This window comes from Choloepus didactylus, chromosome 2 (assembly GCF_015220235.1).
Source record: "Choloepus didactylus isolate mChoDid1 chromosome 2, mChoDid1.pri, whole genome shotgun sequence".
Classification (NCBI taxonomy): Eukaryota; Metazoa; Chordata; class Mammalia; order Pilosa; family Megalonychidae; genus Choloepus; species Choloepus didactylus.
In genome coordinates this window covers 109,381,890-109,407,958 of record NC_051308.1, presented here as the reverse complement: position 1 = coordinate 109,407,958, position 26,069 = coordinate 109,381,890, and the positions used below count along the sequence as shown (strand labels likewise).

The 26,069-nt window shown below is 43.1% G+C and overlaps 1 protein-coding gene and 1 pseudogene across 1 annotated transcript; one reads left to right on the top strand and one right to left on the bottom strand.

The window, feature by feature from the left end:
• Positions 1–2,077: 2,077 nt before the first annotated feature.
• Positions 2,078–8,293, bottom strand: SSR2 (signal sequence receptor subunit 2). The gene is made up of 6 exons (XM_037813837.1): positions 8,229–8,293; positions 7,362–7,516; positions 6,596–6,694; positions 5,654–5,762; positions 3,703–3,780; positions 2,078–2,679 (listed from the first exon to the last, which is right to left on the bottom strand). The coding sequence occupies exons 1-6, from the start codon at positions 8,235–8,237 to the stop codon at positions 2,569–2,571; spliced, it is 561 nt and encodes a 186-aa protein (XP_037669765.1). The 5' UTR covers positions 8,238–8,293; the 3' UTR covers positions 2,078–2,568.
• Positions 8,294–14,440: 6,147 nt separating this feature from the next.
• On the top strand, positions 14,441–25,825 carry LOC119512771 (annotated as a pseudogene).
• The last annotated feature ends 244 nt before the right edge of the window (positions 25,826–26,069 follow it).

The following is a 26,069-nucleotide window of genomic DNA, read 5'->3' as shown; positions in this document are numbered from 1 at the left end:
GGTGATTTATCTGAGGTCACACAGCCAGGGCATGGCAGAGTTGGAGCTGGGACCCAGTACTCCTGCCTCCATGGTCAGTGCTGCTTCCACCACTCTGAGTTGCCCTCCCAAGGGATTAAGCCTTGATAACTCCCCATCCTTTCACTGAATCTCTCCACTTCTCCCAGCTTCTTGGAAGTTTCCCACTTTCTTTCTTCAGATACGAGTCCCAAAGCCTAGTATGTGAAGGAGGCAGATGTCCAGCCACCTGGCTCTTCCTGGCACCAGGGTTGGGTATGTGGGTGAGGAGAGGCCAGCTGAGTCTGGTCGATGTGGGAGGGACTGAGGGGATCCGGAACATGCTGGTGGCCGGGTTACCGCCTGCATTGCCTTTTAGGGAGGAGTCCCTCAGCTTTGGTACCCAGTCTTCAGGAAGGATGTGGGACTAGTGCCTATTTTCCCTCTCCCCTTGCAAACCTGCAAGCAATGCTGAGCTCAGGGTTCATACCTCCCCAGGGTGGTTTCAATCAGTGGAGAAGTGCTGTTGCCACTCATCCTCCCATTAAATAACCTCAAGGAGTCAAGCGCTCAATCCTAAAGCCAACTATTCCAGCCAAGTCTTTCCATCTACAGATTTTAGAGGCTCTTATATTTTCCAACACCACTACTTAAGGGAAGTTCAAATTCCATCCTGACTCCAAGGAAAGTAGATCTCTCAAGAGATGAAGCATCTGGTTTTGGCCTTTTTTCAGGGTGCCTTCACGAAGCTTCTCTTGCCATCCTGTCAGGTCTGGGTTCCCCTGCTAGAGTCTCCTCCATAACAAGGATCAGGTCACCAAGTGCTGAGTTCTGCAAGGAAAAGTACTGTGGACTCTGCCCCAGCTTCTGGAAAAGGAGTACTTCCCAGAATTCAGACTGAGCAAGAAATTTCTTATATTACCTTCCAGTTATATCCCCTAGACGAGAACCTTGCCTCTTTTAGGTTAACTCATTCTATTTTCAGTGGAGGCTACAGAGATCCGGAAGTGTTCCCTCCTAGGATAATTAACATTCAAAGTCCTAGTGATCAAGATGATACACATCACTGCCTTTGCCTAATCCATACCCCATCAAACTAATTTCCTGTTCCTTCCCTCTACTTGTTCTCACCCCCAAGCTTCTGACCCATTGCTCTTTCCCCTCATACTCCTGAGCAAGTACCGGGTCTCCACCAGAACACAATGAACAAAAGCAGAGATCCTTTTTGCGCTCTGACCTGGCCAGTCCGGGGGTGTCCAAGCCGCAGCCCCTGAAGGAGGGATGTGAGCTGGTGGAGGCCTACTCCATTCGGAGCTTCCCGTTGTCTCCATGTCCTTTTCATCCTTTCTAGGGCCCAGAGGCTCCGACTGCTGGGCCCGGGAAAGGTTAAACCGGTTGGGCAGGGGAGAAGGGGGGGAGCAGAATCTAAACTGGGAAACTTGGTGACAGGAACAAAGCCAGTGTTTGTTGGGTTTTCCTCCTGCCTGGGAGGCTGTTCTCGGACCACGGCATTCCTGGGTGGACTGAGTCAGCTCAGAGTGGCTTCTCCCCACTGCTGCTGCAGCAAAAGCCAAGCGCTCAGCCACTGCCTTTCCACAGGCCACGCTTAACAGGGGCCAACCCAAGGAATTCAGGCTTCTCTTCCTGGCCTGAGCTCAGAGGCATTAAAAATATATTCAAACTCAAGAGCTAGTTCTGAAACATGGAGGGGCTGGAGCCAGGCACAAGAGAGAGCTTTTCAGGAACAGTCAGTAAAGAGATCAGATTAGAATGACTCCTGCGACATAAGAACAAGCTGCTGATCTGCAGACCCATCTCTCCTTACCCTCTTCCTCCAGCCATGGAGAGGAGCTAACAGGCAGGGAAGATTTAGGGAGATAGGTGGTGACAGGTGAGAACAAAAAAGAAGGGAAACAGAGGGATGGAAGCAAAAATGTTCAAAATGGGGCAGATATCTTCATGAGAACAGGACCCATAGCCCTAAAGCAAAGAGGCAGGAACTCAGCTCACTTGCCCAGAAGCCTGGCCCTCAGCTCCAACAACCACCAGTGCTCTCACAGGTGATGAGAAAACAGACTAATTGGTGTGGCATTTGTTTTTATTAGAAAATCCCATATGGTTAAGCGCTTCCCTAAACCAGAACACAGGCTGGGTAGCCTCCAAGAGTCCCACGGCTTTAATTTCATCTTCCTCCCTCTTCTAAGGGTGGAATATGGGGGGAGGGGTGGTGTCAGGCAGTCTCCGAAGTGCCCCCTCCTGGACCTCTGACAGTTCATGTTGCTGGCAATATACCCAACAGCACCTCAGTGGGGCACTAGAGGGCCCTCTGGGCCCCAGGCTATCGCCAAAGGCATTCCTGTTTATACGAAAACCCACTGTATGGCTTCAGGATGGAACCAGGGAGGCTCTCATAAACTCCTGGGCCTGTTCCTTCACTCTGGTTGAGAGCAGAGCAGGATCTAGGAGAAAATGGCCAAGGGCTAAGGAAGAAGGGATTGCATCTGGGTTACCCTTTGGAGTCTGGAAAGCACCTGGATATTTCTTGGGAGGGGAGGGCTGCGGAAGCCCCATTCAGTTCTTCTTCGTTTTGGGAGTGTCGTATTTCCTCTTGCTGGAGTACCACAACAACAGAGGGATGCCGATGGAGGGAAGGGTCATGACCCCAAAGGCTGCCCAGTCCAGCTGTGGAGGAAAACAAGTCCTAATAAGAGCATAGGAGAGAACTGGGAAGGAATGGGTCCAACGAGACAGGGGGCAGTTTAGCCCAAATTTTAAGCAGAATTTTGGTAGGAAAGTTCCTCTCTGACCACTCCTGTTACAGATGGGCTCTAAAGACCCAACTATCTTTCAAGCTGTGAAGCCAAAGGCCTCATCTGATTCAACCCAGACTGGAAGAGAAGCTTCTTTCTTGCAAACAATCTCTGAGAAAGGAGATGCCCCAGCCTCCTGAGATCTAACCCCTGCTTGCCCTGCTCCGCCCTTCCATCCCCTTCTCTTCTGTTCCTCTGCTCCACATTCTACCCTCCAGCTTCACCAAGCTACTTGCCTTTCCTGGACTGCACCACGCTTTTACTAACCTCTGAGCTGCTTCCTCTTCCTAGAAGGCCTGTCCTCCCTCGCCCCCTCTTTGACTGGTTAACCCTCACCTCCTCCAGAAAACCCTCCCTATCACAAAGACCAGGGTAGATATTCCTGCTGCATGCTCCTATATAGAATCTTATATAAACTCTATCCCTGCACTTTTTTTCTTCCATTTACTCGTTCTGAGTCCTCTATGGGCCTAGAAGATTCTAACAGCAGGGGCCGTGTCTTAGTGTTGTTTTCCCAAAGCACAGAACAGAGCACAGAATAAAAACTTCAACAAATTCTCTCCTAGACTAGACCACCACAGAGTTCCCACATAACATTCCTAATGCTCTATTACCCAGATTCAAAACAGAGCCAGGAATCTAAGATGGCATATTACTTAAAGTTGAGTAGAAAAAGGTCAGTTTTTTGGTTTGGGCAATTGTGATGTCATTGCTAAAAACCTCTGGACATGGTTAAATCAGGGTATTTTATGGTTGTCTACATTAGACAACTCAAAAACAGACACAGCAAGAACCAGCCCACTAAACAAATTTTTGAAGGAGGCTAAGAAGTCCCAGAATCAAAAGGATATTCTCACACCAGGGGAAAGACAGGAGGGGATACCCTAAAACTTACAAAATGGGGTGAGAATCTCCTATCAAACTCCCGCTGAGCCAAGATTCCTCCTTGTCCAGGAGCACTGGTAAAGCCAATCTGAAAAGGAGAAAAGAAGAAAGGCCATTGAGGCAAGTTGCAAACTCATCTCATCTGAGAAAAGGCTGTTCTAACCAACTCAACTGTCAGCATTACATTTTCAGTTCCCAAAGGTCCCAGAGAGCTTTGAAAAGATGAAGAAAAGCTTGTGAACCAGGGAAAGTTGGATGATTCTCTCTTGTACAGTAAACTAGCAGTCAGGAAACCTGAGTTACTTCTGTGGAAACACCATCTTTGATGAGTGTTTGTTAAATAGGGTAGGCCAGGTATGCAGCTAGAACCAAAGTCAAGTTCTTCTATCTTAACCTCAGACCCTGAAAAGAATGAAGTTGCTTTCTACCCCTGGCCCCTCTGCAGGGCCAGGTGTGGAATGGAATGACTTGCCCCTGGCGACCATTTCCTCATTCTTTAAGTGGAAACATTCCTCTCCTATACCTCAGAGGGTTGTCGTGAAGCGCCAATAAAATAATGAGGAGGATTTTGAAAAGCATAAAGCCCTAACCAAATGGGAGGAGGGCAGAGTCTGGTCCACATTCCTTTATCTTGGAGAGGAGGCCAAGAGTTTGGAGCACATTGCAAACAACCTTGTGCTAAGTGGCAACAGAGCCTTTGATTTGTTGTCTATTAACTCATCAAGTACCAGGTAAAGCCAAAGATTCCTGAGGTTAGTTCTGAAAGCAGAAAGGATACAGATGTAAACACGTACAAGAATATGGTTCCATATGATTTAGGAAAGATGAAAATTTAGAAGCTGCACTGAGAATTAAAAAAAATCTTAGATTTCTTTTAGTTCTTTGGTTGACTCTGTTAAGTGCCTTTCCTACTGTGTACTCACTAAATAGCTTACAGCCCATCAGTATAGTCCTGGCAGAGACCTTTATAAATCCATAGCCTAACCTTTTTGAGGGCTTGAACAGTGTCTTAATCTTCTTGGTATTCCCCAGCCCTGCATATTGCAGGGGCTCAATAAATGTCTATTGATCTTTACATCAATCAATCAAAAGACTGTTTACTATTGAGTATTATTAATAGAACCTTGGAAAACAGAGAGAAATCTAGAACAAAGTCCCTGGCCTCAAGGAATTTATAATTAAATTTGGGGGTAAAGATTTACATATAAGAGAGAACTACTGAAGACAGTAAGTAATTAAATGTTCAAGTAGCATAGACTATAAGTGCTATAGAAGTTTAGATGCAGTCAACGAATGTTCTTTGAAAGAATGAATAGATAAGAGCATATGAACTGCAGAAGCAGAAGACAGAACCAAGTTGGCTTTTGAAAAGGTTTCAAGTAATGAAGTGGAAGAAAGAGAGTACTTCAGAGAACAAAGACAACAAGGAAAGAGTAAGCACTGAGAGGGAGAGGAGCTGCAGGAAGGAGCTCGGCCTTATTTTAGGAGGGACAAAGAATAGCCAACTACTGGAAGGGGTGCAATATTGCGCAGAAAAGCTCAGCCTTGATGTGATAAGCAGGAGTGTTCAAGCAAGAAAAAGACATGCTAACAGTGGAGACTGGGAATAATCTGGCAGTGTTACAGAAGATGGATCGGAAGGGCAAGGATGGTGGTAAACTGGGCAGCAAACGACACATTACAGACTAAAAGGAAAGTAGAGGGAATGAAGAGGAAGGGAATGCTATGATACTCCCTTCCCATTTTCAACTGCTTTACTTTGGGACTTCACAATTTGTAACATACTTCCTTCTTTAGGACAATATCCCAAGTTTCTGGTCAATCTTAGCTCCCTCAGAATTTAGCGGCTGCTTTGGAAAACTTCTGCAAGAGTTTTCAAAGGAGGGCATATTGAAATTGGGATGGATCAGGGAAATTTTAGAGATCTGAGTTCCACCCAGCTAAGGGTTTAGGCAACTCACCACAACAGGCCCATCCTCCTGGGCCAGGTATGTAATGGTTGCTGAGGTGAAGTTGAAATAACCAGCCTTGAGAGGGCGTAGGACCACAGTGTGGGAGACATTGCTAGCACTGCCTGAGAGTTAAGGAAGGGACAAAGATGAAACTAAGATTGTAACAATTCCCCAGAATAGCTTTCAACTGTGGACTAAATGTGCCATTCACAAAACAACTGCCAACACATGTATCATGCAACATGACTAGAGGAATGAAAAAAAAAATAGACTATTTTTTAAGTCTAAAGTGTCAGGTATAATATGATGTTTCCTTAGCAAAAGTTTTAAGAGATCGTGAGTACTCAGATCAATGTTTTTAAAGTAAACTTTCAAAGCAATATATTGTATGGGTGAAAAATTAGTCAGTTAAGCCCATAGAAAAGAATTCATTTGCTATAGTTGAAGGATGTTCTTGAACATGCAAAAACAAACAAAAACCAAAAAAATACAAAAAGATTTTCTCATCAGAAAATCTAAATAGATTTAATTCACAAGCGAAAAACATCATCTAATTCAAAATACTCAGGAAATAAAACTGGTAAATCAGCATAAGAGATGCAGTGAATAAGAAAAAACTTTAAAAAATCACACACATCCTCCATGCTAGTATCCAATAGACTTTTTTAAAAGCACGTTAAACATCCTTGCCTGGCCATAAATATCTTTAGAAAGGTCTACACCATCTCTACATGTTTCAGGGCCTTATAACCTGAACTTCAGGAACCTCCTTCCTTAGGTCTACACTAAATTATGCTTGCACAATTCCCACCAGTCTCTCTTGTCCCCTCCTAGGCAGAGATGACAGGAGAATGGCCGTGCACACTCAGCCTGCTTGAAGTAACCCCGCTGCTTTGCCGGCAACCTTCCCTCCCACACACCAGCCTTCATTGCCCACTGCCAAGTGGATACGGGGCAATCCGGTCCCATTTGACATTGAGCATTCCAGAGACAATGCCAAAGTCTTCTGGGGGGAAAGAATCATCAGATAATTCCACATCTAATGCAGCACTAGAAAAAGGAGGAAACAAAATGGGTTAGTAAATAACAGATATCAAATTAAAGCCATCAACAATCAAATCTGCCCCTTGTCCTAAAAAATGAGAACTGTAGAAGTCATACGGTAAGTTGGGTCCGTTTCATTGAAGAATCCTGGTCAAGGACTAGAATCTATGGCTCAGTAGCACCAAAATACTCAAATATCTAGGAGAGAATGGGTCCAAATATGTTCTTACCTCAAATTCTCCTCATAGAGAACATGTGTGGAGAGAAGGGAAGGAGGAATAAGATGCATATGGGAGAAAAAATTAAAGGGAATAAAATGAAAGAAAAGGAATGAAAATACTCATAGGCTAAGAGATTGAAACTTCAAACCCCTGAGGTAAAAAAAAAAGGATTATATATTTTCTGCCTCAACTTCCTCTCCCCATTTCACCTGAATTCTTGTTTCTACTCCCGTCTGAAACTCTTCCAATCCAAAAAGTGAAAGATGGTTTCTTACTGCTCAGGTAAGAATACCCTCCTCTTCTAAAACTAGGTCCAGCAGTATATTCACTCACAATATCTGATGCTGGAGGTGTCCCAAAGAAAAATCACTCCCTATTAGGATGTTCCCTGTTCCCAGCTAGGAAATCCAGATAAGGGCCCAAACTGTAGCTCACAGGCCTCAGGTCCTTACCTTGAGCCAACATTGTAGATGTTATATTGTAAAGTCAGGTCTCGCCCCTCCACAGCATATCTGTTCAGCAGTGATTTGGAGGCCAAAAGCCTGGCCCCTTCCTCTGCTTGAGTGACAGCAAATAGAGCCAACAGCACAAATGCCAGCAGCTTCATCTATGGAGAGAAAAAGGAAAGTGAGCAAGCAGTTAACCCAAATATGTAAAAAACAAAACAAAACAAAACACCATAATCCTCCTGACTGCCCTCCCTTACAAAGTCCTACTGATCCCATTAAAAGCAGCAGCCCCTTCCACAAAGCAGTCTATAAGCCACCAGAGCTGACCCATTCGTTAGATTTCCCTACCATCTCCAACCTGCAGCCTTTTGGAAAACCAGCCTAAGTACCAGCATATCCACCGGCCTCCCTCCTGTTACGGGCTCGGGATGCTCCCCAACTGGTATGGTCTCCTCAGAGGACACCATATGTCCAGAATAGGGGTGTCCGTGGGGCGCTTTAATTCGGCCGAATTAAAAGCAGCAGCCTCTAGCTTTCCCTCACAGAGGAGTCTCCCAAGGCCGCTAAGTTGCCGCTGCTCCTCTCCTTCTCCACTGGGATCCCACCGAACGCCCACAGGGTCCTCCCCTACGCCTCTGTATCCTACTCGCAGCCCTTCTCCCGGGATCCCATTCATCCTCGCCTCCCACATCCCTTTCTAGGTCTCTCAGTCCTCTCTGTCCCCTCCCCCCTCTTGTCAAGGTTACACGTCCTCCGGCCGGCGTGCCCTCTCCTCTACACGCCCGCCGCGAGCTAACTCCCAGTCGATGGGTGATGCGCGGATACAAGACTCTCTGCTTTGGCCCAGACCTCTAGAGCCTCGGGACTCACCATATGCATCCCTAAAACCTTTCTGGAGCCAGCAAAACCGGAAGAGAGCGTCAGCGCACGAAAGACCGGAAATAACTATGACCGGAAACCTCGCGATTCCGCCCGATGCCTTGTGGGAGTTGTAGTTCGTGGGCAAGCCCCACCTTTCCCTCTGCAGTGCCGGCCCGCCTCGAAGGTAGGAGAGCTCTTAAGATAGGCCTGTCGGTGCCTTCTCCACGGTTTTCTTATTCCGCCTTCAGTGTCTTTTCAAGGTTACTTGCCGCTACTGTATGTGACCAGCAACTGGCTAAGTTCTCGGGAGAACTAACAGACCTATAGGTTTGGTACATTTATCTAGAATGTCGAGTGTACTGTCATTGGAGAAGTAGGAATTAGAAAAAAGCTCTTTCTCTCAGGGTTACCAGCATTCTTTCTGTTCCTGGGAGAGAAACTTAGTCATCCCTATATTCAGTAAGTCACCAAGCCCTGATCTTTATTTGGAAGCCTTTTGAAATGACAAAAAAGTAGATCCTTTATTCTCCACTCCCCCATCGCCACTTTAGTTCCTGCTGGTTACTCTGTGCTTCCCTGCGCTTTTCAGTCAGCTACCAAACTTTCCCAAACAGCATTTTGAACCGGAGATTCTAAGTTCAGACGTTGGGCAATGGAATTCGGCAGTAGTCCTGAGTTCAAGTCCCAGTTCTGTCTCTTCCTGGTTAGGTGATCTTGAAGCAAAGGTGATCCTGAAGCAAGTGTATACTCTTATAAAGCTTTGGTTTCCAAATCTGTAAAATGGAGATAAAATACCCCCAAAAGGTCTTGGGAGGATCCAATAAGATAATGTATGTAAAACTTATTATTGTACTTGGCACATGTATGTGCTCAATAAATGGGAACTATAAATACTACTTTTATTGTTCTGTATCTCCATTGTAGCATTCCTTCCTTCAATAGGCATTTATTGAGCACCATTTTGTGCCTGTCACTATTTTAGGTACTGAGAATGAAGTGATGGACAAGACAGATGAAATTTCATTTTTCATGGGGCTTACTCTTGTGGACTAATACACATCACCTTGTATTTGTTTTAGGATCTGCCCCACCCCCACTCCCACACTACCCCTAACCTCCACCTCCCAGACTGAGAACAGGGACATCTGTTTTTCATGGAAGATATTCCAGGAATGAATAATAATGACTTCTCTACAAACCACTTCCACTCTGCTTCGACTTCAGGCCTTTGTGCATTTGCTTCTCTGGAATGCCCTACTGGCCCTTCTTTCCTTATCCAAATCCAGCCCATTGTTCACGGCTGTGTTCTCATCTCATCCCTTCTGGGAAGCCTTCCTTGGCTTTCCTAGACCACGTTGATTTGTGTATAGCACCAGAGTTTAGAACAATTTTTTTCTAATTGTTTCTGGCCTGAAAAAATCTATCTTAAGTATTAGGTCCTATTTCTGTAGTGTATGCTTATCCAAAGTCCCTACAGCAATGCTGAACACACAGAAAGTGCTCAGGAAGCACCTGCTGATTGGAGAAATTTTCCTTCCTTCCCAAGATTGCTTTCTATAGTAATTTCTCCAGGACTGGAAAGATGTGAGGTGTGGGTGCTCTTGTTTCTCAGACTCAGCTGCATCCAAAAGGAATATATCTTCAGCATACACAGTTTGAATTCTGTATAAAATAGGCATTTCTGGATTCAGAAGAGAAATGCCTTCATCCCTGCTTTGCCCGCTTGTAACTTTGACTCTTCTCCTACCTCTACCCCATTCACTGAGTCACTTATTCATTAACTGATATATTTAGCATTAATTTTTTGAGCAACTGTTATATGTCTAGCACTGTAATAGTCACTGTAGGGGATACCATGATAGGATATGGTATCTGCCCTCTAGAAGTTTAGAGCCTAATAATGGGATGAGATATACTCATGATAATGCAAAGACAAATGGAATGTCATAAAAGAGGTACAAAGTGTCACAGAAGCCCAGAGGAAGGAGAGCTCTTATTTACTTGGAATGATCAGTAAAATGCTTTCGAAGACAGCAAGAGAACCTAAGATGGCAGCTAGGTGAGATAGGGCAAAAAAACACTTCCGTGAAAAATACTAGATAAAAACCAGAAAGTGACCCAGAATACCGGTTTCAGCGATGCGCCAGCTGGATGAGGTCTGCTAGTACCACAGGGGCTGTATACTTGGTGAAACTGGGAGTCTGCATTCTGAAACGAGTGAGTAAGCTGGCTGGAAGACCTGCAGCCATGCTGTGGTATGGGGAAGCCAGGGGTTGGCGTTTGGAGACCGACTGGTTCTTTTAAAAAGAAAAAAAAAAGGAAAAACCCAGGAGCGGCTGCAGCTGTGACAGTGGGAACCATGCAGTAAAACACAGCAGGAGAGGGCTGAGCCAGCTTCTCGGTGTCTGGCCTGGAGGATAGCCCACTGCAGATACCCTCAGGGCCAAGGGAGTGGAGGGGAGAGCCGGAAGCAGAAAGAAACCCCTCGGCTTGCAGCTGGCTCCCTGGAGGGCTGGATAAACTCCTCCCTGGGGCCATGCCCACATCCCAGAGCCCCGCCAGTTGTCCTGGAGCTGGGAAGGAGGAACTGTGCGTGGGGGGTGGGTTGAGATGCCCCGTTTGGCCATCTTTGCATCAGGCTGAGAGTGCCCCTGCATGGCCTGGTGGCCCGGGGCTTCCCTTGAGGGACGGCGCACACTGGTGATGTAGCACATCATTCCCTCAGGAGAGGTCCTGGAAGATCACAGCTGAGAAAGGGGGACCGCTCGGAAAACCAAGGATGCTACGCCAAGTCCAGTGGTTTGTGGGTCAGCAAGAGAGAGGGTCTGGGGCTGAACTGAAATGAAGGCTTAGACTCTTGTGGTGGCCTTGAATCTCTGGGAACCTGGGGGGTTTGAATATTAAAGCTGCCCTTCCTCCCTGGCCACCCGGACACATGCCCCACATTTAGGGCGGACAGCTCCAGCAAGACACCCAAACTGAGTTCTCCAACTGAACCCCACAAGAATCATTTCCCCACACACTGTGGGGACAAGGTTGAGGAGAACTGACTTGAGGGGTATAGGTGACTTGCAGATGCCATCTGCTGGTTAGTTAAAGAAAGTGTACGCCACCAACTTGTGTTTCTGAAAAATTAGATTGGTATCTTTTTTTACAACTTGAAAGAACCCTATCAAGCAAAGCAAATGCCAAGAGGCCAAAAACAACAGAAAATCTTAATGCATCTGATAAAACCAGACGATATGGAGAACCCAATTCCAAACACCCAAATCAAAAATATCAGAAGAGACACAGTACTTGGCACAATTAATCAAAGAACTACAATCGAGGAACGAAAACATGGCAAAGGATTTAAAGGACATGAAGAAGACCATGGCCCAGGATATAAGTGACATAAAGAAGACCCTAGAAGAGCATAAAGAGGACATTGCAAGAGTAAATAAAAAATAGAAGATCTCATGGAAATAAAAGGAACTGTTGGCCAAATTAAAAAGACTCTGGATATTCACAACACAAGATTAGAGGAAGTTGAACAACATCTCAGTGTCCTAGAAGTCCACAAAACAGAAAATAAAAGAACAAAAGAAAGAATGGAGAAAAAAATCTAAATGGATCTCAGGGATATGATAGATAAAATAAAACGTCCAAACTTAAGACTCATTGGTGTCCCAGAAGGGGAAGAGAAGGGTAAAGGTCTAGAAAGAGTGTTCAAAGAAATTGTTGGGGAAAAGTTCCCCAACCTTCTACGCAATATAAATACACAAAGCATAAATGCCCAGCAAACTCCAAATAGAATAAATCCAAATAAACCCACTCCAAGACATATTCCGATCAGACTCTCAAATACTGAAGAGAAGAAGCAACTTCTGAAAGCAGCAAGAGAAAAGCAATTCACCACATACAAAGGAAACAACATACGACGAAGTTGTGACTACTCAGTGGCCACCATGGAGGTGAGAAGGCAGTGGCATGACATATTTAAAATTCTGAGAGAGAAAAATTTCCAACAAAGAATACTTTATGCAGCAAAACTCTCCTTCAGATTTGAGGGAGAGCTTAAATTTTTCACAGACAAACAAATGCTGAGAGAGTTTGCCAATAAAAGACCTGCCCTACTTCAGATACTAAAGGGAGCCCTACTGACAGAGAAACAAAGAAAGGAGAAAGAGATATAGAGAATTTTAACAGACATATATAGAACCTTACATCCCAAATCACCAGGACACTCATTTTTCTCTAGTGATCATGGATCTTTCTCCGGAAGGGACCGTAAGCTGGGACATAAAACAAGCCTCAATAAATTAAAAAAAAAAATTGAATATATTCAAAGCAAATTCTCCAACCACAATGGAATACAAATAGAAGTCAATAATTTTTGAATTGTAACTCCACTATTTACTTCCTACATGATATAAAATACACAAACTCTAATGACAAATCAGTGGTTTTGAACTCAACGTAAAATATGTAATTTTAGACAACTATATAAAGGTGGGGGAATGGAGGAGTATAGGAATATAGTTTATGTGTCCTATTGAAGTGAAGGTGGTATCAAAGAAAAACAAGATTGTTGTGGATTTAAGAGGTTAATTTTAAGCCCCACAGTAAACACAAAGAAATTATCAGAGAATATGACCATAGAGATGAAAAGTAGTATGGGTTAAGAGAAATGGGGGAAGGGGCAATGGGGAGTTAAGAAATGAGTGTAGGGTTGCTGTTTGAGGTGAAGGGAAATTTCTAGTAATGGATGGTGGGAAAGAGCATTACAACGTTCTAAATGTGATTAATCCCACTAATGAAATGCTAGGGAGGGGTGGAATGGGAAGATTTAGGCTGTATATGTTTCCACAATTGAAAAAAAAAATAAAAAAGACAGGCTAAATAGATGACAATTGAATGCCAAGGATGAACCTGGATGGAATTGGAGGATGGAGGACAGGAAGCTCAAAGGGACAAATTTGAGGCATAAGGAAAAGGAAATATAGAATGTAAGCTTTGTATCATTGTTGAACCTGTTGTACTTCTTAGCTGCGCTTAATTGGATTGCATAAAAGAATGTTCTTGTTGATGGGAAGTGTATATGTGAATTATAGTGTTTGTTCAAGGATGTGTGCAGCTAGCTCTCATATGTTCAGAAGACAGAGCAATAGATGATGGATGATAGATAGGGAGGGAGAGAGGGAGGGAAAGAAAGAAATGGTGATGTGACAGCATGTTAAAGTTGGTGGATTGGGGTATCGGGGGAGGGGGGTCAGGGTAAGCTGGAGTTCTGTGTATGGGGTTTGTATTGTTTTTGCAACTGTTCCTATAACTTTGAATTTATTTCAAAATAAAAAAATAAAAAAAAAAACAATATAAAAACATTAAAAAAAAAAAAAAAGACAGCAAAAAGAGGTGTTCTGTGTGAGAAGGATTTCAGGTAGAGGGAAAGGTTTGGGCTGTTTTGCCCCTACAGTCCTCATTTTCAGGTCCTTATCATGCCCTTTGGGTTTTGTTTTGTTTTGTTTTAACCAGGTCCTCCTCAACTTTTTTTTTTGGAGAAGTTGTAGGTTTATAGAAAAATCATGCAAGAAACAGGGTTCATTTATACCTCCTCTATACACTAATACCTTGCATTAGTGTGGTACATTTGTTAAAACTGATGAAAGAATATTATTATAACTGTACTATTAACTATAGTCCATGGTTTACATTAGGCCTCCTCAATTTTTTAACAGCCTCCTAACTCCTCTCTGCCTCCATTCTAGCCCCTCCAATCCATCTGCCCCACTGTTAGCATGCTGATCCCTAATGGTTTCCCTTCATCTACAGAATAAGATCCATAATCCTTGGCAGGCTATATGTGGTAGATTGAATTATGTATCCCGATTTAGATACATTCTCAATCTTAATCAGAATTCCTGTGTGTGTGAACCCATTATAAATAGGATCTCTTGAAGATACTATTTTTGGTTAAGGTGTGGTCCAACTGCATGAAGTTGGATCTTAATCTGGATTATTGGAGTCCTTTATAAGCAGAAGAAATTCATACAGTCAGAGAAAAAGCCACGGGGAGGAGCCAGAAGCCAGAAGTCAATGGAACCCAGAAGAGAAAGGAGAGCACACCACCATGTGATGTGAGGCAAGGATACAATCCAAGGAAACCGAAGGTTCACCAGCAGCCAGGCCCAGAATGCTACAGTCTTCCAGGAGAAAGCATTGCCTTACTGATGCCTTGATTTTGGACTTCTCCTAGCCTCAAAACAGTGAGTCAATAATGTCCCATTGTTTAGGCTAACCTGTTGTGTGATATTTGTCATAGCAGCCTGTAGAACTAAGACACCATACAAGGATGTTGAGATCTGTCCCAACCCACAGCATTGCTCATTCTTTCCTCTGTCAGGAATGCCCAGCTCTGCCTCTCATTCCCTGCTCTATGTTATCTGTCCAAGTCTTTCTCATCCCCTTAAAACTCAGCTCAGAAATCATCTCCTTCACGTAGACTTCACCGATTATTCCCGGATGGGAACTATGCCGCTGGCCTCGCCCGTGCTAACCTGAACGAACTGCATTAATGGGTTCCCTTGCTCTCTGGCTATTGGTTGGATTTGACCAATGGGTGGGTGGGGGGCACACCCACGAGAGATTGGAAGACAGGAAGAGAGTCTATTTATTCTTCGATCTCCTTACCTGATGTTTTGCCTCCTGGCAGGAGTCCCTCTCCATGTAGCTACTCTCTCTGGGTTCTTGATAGCTGCTCCCTTCCCTGACCCCATCTGATCAAGAAGTGTGAGTGGGCAAGTTCCTGGCTGTTTGAAAATGCCCACTGTGTCCTGCATCCTTGCTGATACAGTGACTGAAGCAGGCTGAGCTATTCTAAGTGTATCGAAGGCAGTTTAGTTGGAATCAGACGTATTTATAAACAATTCCTTTAGGAGAGGGAGCTGAGGAACTCCCAATCATCCCTTGGTGCAGGGATGCCCTCACCAAGGGTCTCCTTCTTCCTTGGTGAGGGCATCCCTGCATCCCAGGTTAGAAGTTTGTACACATCCAGAGATTCCTCTGTAGTAAGAAAAAAATAAAATAAAAATAAAGATGTGCAGAGGGCAAGGGCAGAATTGGTCCCAAGTCTGAGTGAAGGTTAAGCAATACATGCCTACTCCCAGTCCCTTTCTCCAGACCTGCAACCCCGCAGTGCCTTTCCACCCAGGCCTTTCCCAAAAACTGCAAATAGAGGAGGCATTGGGTCAACCCGTGCTGTATGGTGAGTGTAAAGTACCTCTCATTAGTCATCCTGCAGCTTTACGTGGTCCATGTTTTCTACAAATCTGTTGGTCTGGGTCCCTATGACTTGAGTTTAGAAAGTTACTTGTACCTGGGATGTGCTGTGGTGAACTTGGGATTTCCAAGGAGAAGCTGGGGGATCAGAGAAGTGGAGGACAGTGCTGCAATGGTGCACCCACACCTAGAGATATCAGGCTAACTGGGTGGGTGGCCAACTGGGACTAAATCAAGTGCTTTTGGAATTTAGTCAGCAATAGGAAGCAGCTCATCAGGCTCCCCAAATCTTCCCTGAGGCTCCTGCTCACACTGTCTATCAAACAGAAAGAAAATGTGAAGAACAGAGAGATAGCTTCCAAAGGCTTCCCTCTGACAGGCTGCTGGCTTGGGGGATTCCCAGCATCTGAGAGATGAAAGAAAAGAAGCAGTAAACTAGAAGGAAAATATGCTTTCTCCATTCAGTGGGTTGTAGAGAGGATTCTAGGACTATTAGGACAGAGACCAATGATATGAGATATATGCAGGAATTTACTTTTTAATTTATTTATTTTTATTAGAGAAGTTATAGGTTTACAGAAAACTCATGCAGAAAATACTAAGTTCCTATATACCTGCCCTCATTATTAACATTTTGCAATAGTGTGGTACCTTTGTTATAACTGATGAGAGAATATTATTATAATTATACTATAAACTATAGCCCATAGTTTACATTAGGGTTCACTGCATGTATTGTACAATCATATGGGTTTTTAAAAAATTCTTACTCTAATAACGTATATACATCCTAAAATTTCCCCCATTTAATTACATTCATACAAATTTTTCATTACTGACATTTTAATTTCTGGCATACGTTTCAGAGTCCCTATGTATCTCTGACTGTGGATTACATAAAACAATCTAGAAAATTTAGAATGGGATAAATTTCAGGATATTAAACGCATGGACCAAGACGGCTTAAATCATAAGACCTCAAGTTCAGGATGTGTTGGTCTATGCCTCATAGAATGCCTAAGACTTTAGATTAAATCAGTGTCCCTTAGTTTAAAGTGACATTACCACATATCCTTGGCAGAAAAAGAGTAAAAAGGAGTCTTTATTTGCCAGTTTGGTCTTTGTCTTTTGGAAAGATTTCTCATGGCCCAGGCCACTTTCTAGACCTGATGGAGAAAGTGTCAGTGATGTCATAGTTTGAGTTGCTACCACTTTTAAAAAAAACTTTTTATTTTGAAATAGTTTCAGATTTACAGGACGGCTGCAAAAATAATAGAAACCCCATACAGAGAATGCCAACATACCCATCACTCAGATACCCACATCCACCTACTTTTATTTTTTTTGTTTGTTTTTTGTTTTGTTTTGATTTTCATTTTTATTGAGATATATTCACATACGACACAAACCAACCAAAGTATATAATCACTGGATCACAGTTTATCATCTCCACCTACTTTTAATGTATTGCCACACTGCCCTATCATTCTATCTACCCAACTATCCATCTTTCTATTTATCTATTTTCTAAATATTTGAGAGTAGGTTGTACATATCATGCTCCTTGAACACTCAATATTGTCATGTACATTTCCCAAGAACAAGGAAATGTAACCACCTTAAGTACCTTATGTACAATTAATGAGTTCAAGAAATTTAACATTGATATAAAGCTTACAGTCTATATTCTACTTTTTTTCCCTATGTCCCAATAATATCTTTTTGGGCATTTTCTCCTCAATTATCAGATCTAGTATGGGATCATGTATAGTCTTTAATTGTTATTGACTCTTTAACCTCTCTCTCTCTCTTTTTTTTAAATGTGGATACATATATACAAAATGAACTTTCCCATCTCAACCACTTTCAAGCATACAATTCAGTTGTATTAATCACACTCAAAATGTTGTGCTACCTTCACCACTATCCATTACCAGAATTTCCCTTCACCCCAATCAGAAACTCTGCACACATTATGTATTATATCCCCTCTTCCCTCCTCCCAGACCCCATGGAGTAATCTGTGCTCTATTTTCTGTCTGTATGAATTTCATATTATAGCAGTTTAATTTGAGTGGAATCATATAATATACGCCCCTTTGTGCCTGACTTACTTCATTCAACATGATGTTCTCAAGGTTCATCCGTGTAGTAGCATATACGAGAACTTCATTCCTTTTACTGCTGAAGAATATTCCATTGTATGTGTGTATATATACACCACATTTTGTTTATTTGTTCATCTGCTGATGGACCTTTGCGATGCTTCCACCTTTTGGCTATTGCGAATAATTCTGCTATGAACATTGGTGTACAAATATCTGCCCTAGTCCTTGCTTTCAAATCTTTGGGGTATATACCTAGAAGTAGAATTGCCAGATCATATAGTAGTTCTATGTTTTTAAGGAACCACCAAACTGTTTTCCACAGTGGCTGCACTATTTCACATTTCCACCAGTAATGTACTAAGGTTCTCATTTCTTTGCATTCTTACCAGCAATTGTTATTTTCTGTTATTTTAATAATAGTCATTCTAGGAGTATCTCTTTGAGGTTTTGATTTGCATTTTCCTAATGGCTAATGATATTGACCATCTTTTCATGTGCCTGTTGGCCATTTGTATATCTTCTTTGGAGAAATGTGTGTTCAAGTCCTTTGCCCGTTTTTGTAGTGAATCTTTTAGAATCCCATCTCATTTCTTTCTGGGAATATTTTTCTGATGTCTTCTTTGTGGTTACCACGGGGCCTAAATTTTACATCCTAAATCTGTAACAATCTTGTTGGTTTGATACTAACTTAACTTCAATAGGAACCCTATGTTCCTGTACCCCTCTTTCCCTCCACCTTTATATAGTTCTTGTTGTAAATTACGTATTTATACGTTGTAAGTCCAAAACCATTAGTTTATCATTTCTTTTTATGAATTTGCATTTTAGACCCCGTAAGAAGTAAAAAGTGGGGTTACAAACCAAAATATACAATAGTTCTGGCATTTATATTTACCTTTACCAGAGATATTTATTTCTTCTTGTGACTTTGATCCATTGTCTAATGTCCTTTCTTTTCAAACTGAAGAACTCCTTTTAATATTTCTTGTAGGTCCAGTATAGTGGTGATGAACTCCATTGGCTTTTGTTTATCTGGGAATTTCTTAATCTCTCCCTCGTTTTTGAAAGTTGGTTGGCATTTTTTTCCTTTTAGGGCTTTAAATATGTCTTCCCACTGCCTTTTTGCCTTCATGGTTTTCCTTGAAAAATGGACACTTATTCTTATTGAGGTTCCCTTGTGTATGACACATTGATTCTCTCTTGTGACTTTTGGAATTCTCTCTTTATCTTTGGCATTCGACAGTTTGATTACTGTACATCTCAGTGTCGATATACTTGGGCTTATCCTGTTTGGAGTTCATTTGGCTTCATGGATATATATTTTCATGTTGTTCGTTAAATTTTGGAGCTGTTTTAGTTTCCTAGGCTGCTTAAAGCAAACACCATGAAATGGTTCAGCTTAAACAATGGGAATTTATTCACTCATGGTTTGAGTCTGGCAAAATGTCCAAATCAAGGCATCATCAAGGTGATGCTTTCTTTTAGAAGACTGGCTGTTGGCAAACCTTGGCTCCTCAGACGTACTGTAAGCACTTGGTAGCATCTGCTTGTCTCTCCCTTCTCTTCTGGGTTTTTTTGATTTCAGTTTCTTCCTTCCATGGCTTTCTTTCTCTCTCTCTGTCTGTATTCATTCCATTTATAAGGGACTCCATTAACAAGATTAAGACCAATCCTGAATGGGGTGGATCACACCTTAACTGAGGTAGCCTCATCAAAAAGTCCTTCTTACAATGGCTTCACACCCGTAAGGAATGGACTAGATTTAAGAACATGTTTTTCTGGGGTATGTACAGCTTCAAACCACCACAGGAAATTTTCAGCCATTATTTCTTCAAATATGCTTTCTGCTCCTTTCTTTCTTTTCCTTCTGGGACTCCCACAGTATTGGTATGTTTGATGGTGTCCCACTGGTGTCTCAGGCCTATTCACTTTTCTTCATTCTTTTTTCCTTTCTGCTCCTGAGACTGAATATTTCAATTGTCTTATTTTCAGGTTCCCTGAGTCTTCCTTCCCATAGCTCCAATCTGCTCTTGGACCCCTCTAGGGAATTATGTATTTGTTTCTATGATCTTCAGTTCTATATGGGTCTTTTTCATGATTTCTATCTCAAGGAGACTGCCACCCAAGAGATTGAGTAGAAGTTTTTTAAAAGCGCAGGGATCTGAGATTGCAACATATATAGCTGCGTGGAGAGAGGGAGTGGGGCCTACTTCAGAGCCCCCACCACTGCTGTGGAGCCACCACTGGGGAGGAGCAGCTGCTGCCGCCCAGGACTGGGCCCTTAGGGAGGAGGAGGCAAGAAGATGGCGGACGACCCCACTGCTGCTGACAGGAACGTGGAGATCTGGAAGATCAAAAAGTTCATCAAGAGCTTGGAGGCAGCCCACAGGTGAGTGGCTGCATCAGGACCCCAGTGTCCTCTTGGTTCCTGGTCCTCTCAGGATGGCTGCCCTCACGTCACATGGCAGGATGAGGAGAACCAGGCAGTAGTCAACTCCTGTGTTCTAGATCTCTGGATAAATGATATGGACAGATTGCTTAATCTGTATGATTTAAAAAATGAAAGCAAGTTACGTGTGTTTGAGTACCTTGCAAGTGAAAATTGTTGATTAATAGAACATTCACCTCAATGATGATAAAGGGAATACTGCAAAAGCACTGAATTTCAGCAATGGCACAAGCATGATTTTGCTGATCATTCCTCCCAAAGACCAGATTTTACAAGTGGCAAAAATGTTAGCAGATGAGTTTGGAACTGCATCTAACATTAAGTCATGAGTAAATCGCCTTTTAGTCCTGGGAGTCATTACATCTGTACAATAAAGACTCAAACTTGATAACAAAGTACCTCCAAATGGTCTGGTTGTTTACTGTGGAACAACTGTAATGGAAGAAGAAAAGGAAAAGAAAGTCAACATTGACTTTGAGCCTTTCAAACCAATTAATGTCATTGTATTTGTGTGACAACAAATTGCATATGGAGGCTCTTACAGCATTACTTTTGGATGATAGCAAGTTTGTCTTCATTGTAATAGATGATAGTGGTGCACTTTTTGGCACATTCCAAGGAAATAGAAGAGAAATCCTGCACAAATTCACTGTGGATCTCCCAAAAAACATGGTAAAGGAAGTCAGTCTGCCTTGTGTTTTGCCCGTTTAAGAATGGAAAAATGACATAACTATGTTCGGAAAGTAGCTGAGACAGCTGTGCAGCTGTTTATTTCTGGGGACAAAGTGAATGTGGCTGGTCTCATTTTAGCTGGATCAGCTGACTTTAAAACTGAAGTAAGTCAATCTGATATGTTTGATCAGAGATTGCAATCAAAAGTTTTAAAATTATTTGATATCTACTATGGTTGTGAAAATTGATTCAACCACGCTATTATCTACTGAAGTTTTCTCCAACGTGACATTTATTAAAGAGAAGAAATTAATAGGGTGATATTTTGATGAAATCAGCCAGGAAATGGGCAAGTACTCTTTTGGAGTTGAAAATACACTAAAGGCTTTGGAAATGGGAGCTGTAGAGATTCTAATAGTCTATGAAAATTGGGATATAAAGAGATACATTCTTCAATGCCAAGGCACAAAAGAGGAGAAGATTCTCTATCTAACTCCAGAACAAGAGAAGGATAAATCCCATTTCACAGACAGAGACAGGACAAGAACATGAGCTGATTGAGAGAATGCCCCTGCTAGAATGGTTTGCTAATTAAACAAAAAAAATTCAGAGCTGCATTGGAAATTGTCACAGGAAGGATCCCAGTTTGTAAAAGGATTTGGTAGAATTGGAGGTATCTTGAGGTACCAAGTAGATTTCCAGGGAATGGAATACCAAGGAGGAGGTGATGTATTTTTTTACCTCAGTGACTACCAGGTAGTCAACATGGGTCCAGCAAACTGTGCCTCACCCTCCAGCAACCACCCAAGGAGCATACCCATGGTGGAATCCAAAAAGATCCCTGCCTTACAATTGGAACATTTCCAGAACCTAATCCATGAGCATTGGATAGTGAAAAGAAAACCAAAATGAAACTAGACCCAACCCTACACTTTGGTTTTTCATGATGTTAGCTCAACAGCCTACAACAAAATTCCTAAATTCCACTTGGGACTAATTTAAAAAAGAATCCCAGTTTTTGCCTTTACTTGATGGTGAAATTGGTTGCTCTTGTATTTTATGGGAAAAAAGTGATTTTTTAAACCTTCATACATAGAAGCAAAAATACTCTAACTGCTGCAAACCTTCAAAAGTTTATAGAAGTGAGATCATACTGGTTTGTTTCTTATTTTCATTGGAGAAAAATTAAATAGCTGCATTTTTCAGTGACCCATTTACATGGCATTCTTAGTTTAGACTGCATAAGAAGGAATATACGTGGTGAAATGTTGGGGAAAAGAAAAGTGCAGTTATCTATGGGCTGGGATGGCTCAGAGAGATCCTACAGTAGGAGAGTGTGATATAAAGGACTTCTATGTCCCCCTCAGTCCCTTCACCCCTTCGTTCCTCCCCACCCTCCTCTCTGGTAAGGGTGAGAAGCTATTTTAGCATAAGAGTACATCAGTGCATTCTGAGAGCCAGTCTCTATGAGCAAGAGTGTGGCTTGTTTGTTGATAGATGCCATGCCCTGAAGTAGGAATAGCTTGGTCCACTGTGAGACCTCCAGGAAGGCGCAAGAAACAGTGATTTTCCCCCACCCCACTGCAAGGGGCGGCAGCAGGAAGAAGTAGCATCCAGCAGGAAGGAGATAAGGAAAAGGAAGGGCTCCTTTGGGAAAAGGTACTTCCAGGTATCTGTTCAAAGGCTGATTCTGAATGGCAACCTTTGGGAGAAAGTGAATACATGTATGCCCTGCCCTCTCAGGCCAGACTCCCGGTATGTTAATGGCCAGCTACTGACAGGGCTGGATTTTTGGTTTGGTTTGGTTTGGTTTATTCCAGATAATGAGCTGTGCCCACCCATTCATCCTTCCAGACACCAGCTGCATTGACCAGCTGCTCTCTGCGCTCTGTTCTGCCACTGCACTCACCACACTGTAGTAAGATGACTTGTTGCCAAGTCTGCCCCTCGTGGGACTGTGAGCACCTGGAAGGCAGGGACACACCTCGCCTTTGTTGACCCTATAGATGGTCATTGAACAGAACTGAGCCTTGGTGGGAGAGGAAAAGCATTGCTGCTGTCCATCCAACACAGTCAGTTTTGGCTGGAATTGGAGAAGATGCTAGATTGTAGAGCCAAGAACACTGCTGAGCACACAGGCATTCAATAAAGCCCTCTCTAATATTTTATTCTGAAAAACTTTGAACTTATAGAAACTTGAAAGAATGGTTCAGTGAACACCTGTATGCCTTTCTCCTAGATTCACAAATTGCTAACATTTTGCCCATTTGCTTTATCTATCTCTATATAATCATACACATACATACACATACAATTTTTGGAACCATTTGAAAGTAAGTCACAAACATCATGACACTCTACCCCTGTGTACTTCAGCATGTATCTCCCAGGAACAAGGGCATTCTCCTCCATAACCGTAATACCATTCTCACACTCAGGAAGTTTAATATTGCTCTAATACTATTTTCTAATATTCAGATCATTTTCAATTTTCCCCCAAAATTTCCTTTAAAACTAAAATCTAGGATCCCATCCATGATCATGTATTGTAGCATTGCATTTGATTTATACATTTGTTTAGACCAAACCAAAAGAGCTTCTCCCAGGGAGAGTGTGGCAAGAAAAGAGAAATGCAAGGAGGATAGAATCTTGGCTATTACCTGTCCAGATTGAGAGGATGGGAGGAGAAAGGGGAGTGGAGAAATTCCAGACTGAGCTCGGGCTCTTGAAACAGACAGAGTTTCAGGCTCTTGAAACAGACAGTCAATCCCTCGAAAATCTCGACAGACCTGGCCATCTGAAGTTGCTGGTGTCTGTTTCTTGGGATTCTGGAGTTTACATCTGCATTTCTTGATGCCCTTTGGGGTTTTGTTCCATTTTCAGAATTTGACCATCGTCACCTCGTCTCCCTTGCTGTTAGTCCTGGAGGGGGCTAGAAGGTGGGGGCTGAGCAGGCTTAGTCTCTTGCTGAAAAGTGAAGAAGGAGGTGTGTGTGTGTGCATGAGCATGTGCTTGTGTGCTTGCATGGAGGGGTGTATGTGTGTGTGTGTTTGGGATGAACTGAGCCCTCACATCCCTCAGAGGAGCCCTCCTTGAACCTAGGGCCCTGGGACCCCACCCTCCTATTGCTATGACAACCACTTCTGTGAGGACATGGGGGCTGAAGAATTGTGAGTGTGCGGTGAGGGAGGGAGGGGACACACCAGGGTCTCATTGCATTAGGGACCATAGAACTTTAGTGATAATGAAGAACGAGGATAGGACTTTGTCATCAACTTTCAAAGTGAGAGGGCAGGATATGGGCACACACAGGAGCTGGTGCAGGGTGACTTCCAAAGTTCTGCTTGGTGTGAGCTGCTCCACCTCTAACTGACCGCTCCTTCTTCTCCTTAGGAGCCCAGAGAAGCTTGGGGAGCCCCAGGGGCAGAAAATCTCTCCTTTAACAACGTTGATATATCTTGGAGCTCCATTTACAGCTTCACAGATGACATGGGCTACCAGGGGAGCCAGGACCTGAGCAGTGTGAGTGCCCCGTCCCTGCACCCATCCCTCCTCCGACACCTCCTCACGCCTCACCTTTCCACCACGCAGGCATTTTAGCTCACCCACCACCCACAAGACATCCTGAGGCAACCTTCCAGGCCTTCTCTACATCCTTCCAATTCACGTCATTATTTCTTTGTAAGCATGGTTAACATGGTTCAAATCTACTCCTTCCAGAAAAAAATACCAACAATACTAGCAATTGCAGCTTACATTTATTGCATGCCAGTACCTTTACAAGAAGTTATATCTCATTGAAGCCTCATAAAACCCTATGGTCTGCATTTTCATTCCCATTTTTCAGATGAAGAAACTGAGGCACCAGCAGGTGAAATAACTCTCCTAAGGTCACTTAAGTAAGAAGCAGAGACTCTAGGGTTTGAGTCCAGTTTGTCTGACTCAAGAGCTCACACACAGAACTGCTACTCAATTTTTATTAGTCCTCCATGGCATCCTTTCCACATTTATGTTCTGTTAAACATGCTTGTTACAAGAAATTTTTGTTTGGTTGGGTTTTGGGGGTGGGGTGGGGTAGGAGCTAAAGGCTAACCATTTTTGTTGTTGTTGTTGTTATTGAGGTATAATTGACATACAATGAACTGCACATATTTAAGGTGTACAATTTGATAAACTTTGATGTATTTATATTCTCATGAAACCATCACTACACTTAAGATAATAAACATATCCGTCAGCCCCCAATACAAGCAACCCTGCTTTCTAGAAGAGGAAAAATAGAGGGTGATTATTTCCCTTTTGAAATGAATCCTTATTTATACAAAGTACTTGCCTTAGGATCCTTTGGAATAATGAGCCCCCTTCTAACACATTCGGAATATGCCCGTGTGTCCTTTGCAAATGCTGCTTTATAACTTCTCTTTAGTGATTTTCAGTGACTGCCCCCACCCTGTACCCCACCCCCAGGTGGACAGTCTTTTAGAAAAGTGCTCCCTGCACTGTCCACCAGGTGAGTGCCAGGCTTGCCCTCTGACCTCAGTCCTTCTCTGCCTCACTTCCTTCTGCTCAGACGTGCAGTCCCACATGTACTGGGATAGGTCTGTGGACAGCACGCTTCACCCCTTGCTCTTGGATTTCCCAAGGAAGAAGAGTCCAGCCTTTCTCTGTCCAAGAGGCGGAAGCGGAGCAAGGTTGCCATCGTCCGGATGGAAAGAAATGAGATGAAGAAAAGGGATAAGGAGGATGAAGACGACGAGGAGGACAAGGCAGTGAGGTCTGCCGCCTCTCCTCGAGCTCCTAGGGCAATTCAGAGACAATATCCATACTTGAGGACCAGCAAACTGGGGCATGAGGAACACTTGAAGATCTTGGAAAGTAGCTTGAGCACGTCCACCGCCGAGGTCAAGTTGTCCCGCTGGAGGCTGGCCGTGTTTTGTGAATACTTATGTAGCTGCTGCCACAGGAGGCAGAAGTCTGTGGAGGAAAGCAAGACCTCAGGCTCCAGAGAAAGGAGGAGCCCCAGTGAGCCTGGCTCAGGCAAGGCTGGATTGGTGGGCGATGGGCCCGAGCTCAAAGGATTTCCTCAAAGAACTTCAAGGAAAGGTCTGGGCAGAAACTAGGAGTGAAAGCATAATCCTTCAGTTTGTAAATAAAGCAAATTTTATTTTTGTGAATGGCATGTATGGCCTGGATGATTTCAAGTTTTTATCTTTCTTAATTTTTTTTTAATGGTAGATGGCTCCACTTTCTTCCTGTTTATCTACCCCTTTCCCTCTCTGAACATCTCGTTTCCTAACTCTATATGAATTTCTGTCTCTAAGAAATGGGGACAGTGTATGACTGAGTCTGAGACCTCAAGATGCA

Bases quoted from the DNA above. Each gene is read 5' to 3' on its own strand.
- SSR2 (XM_037813837.1), bottom strand. The intron at 5,763-6,595 runs GTATCCACTTGG...ACTCTCAGGCAG, and splicing joins AAATGGGACCGGATTGCCCC to TGCTAGCAATGTCTCCCACA. The intron at 2,680-3,702 runs GTAAGTTTTAGG...TTTCCTCCACAG, and splicing joins GGAGATTCTCACCCCATTTT to CTGGACTGGGCAGCCTTTGG.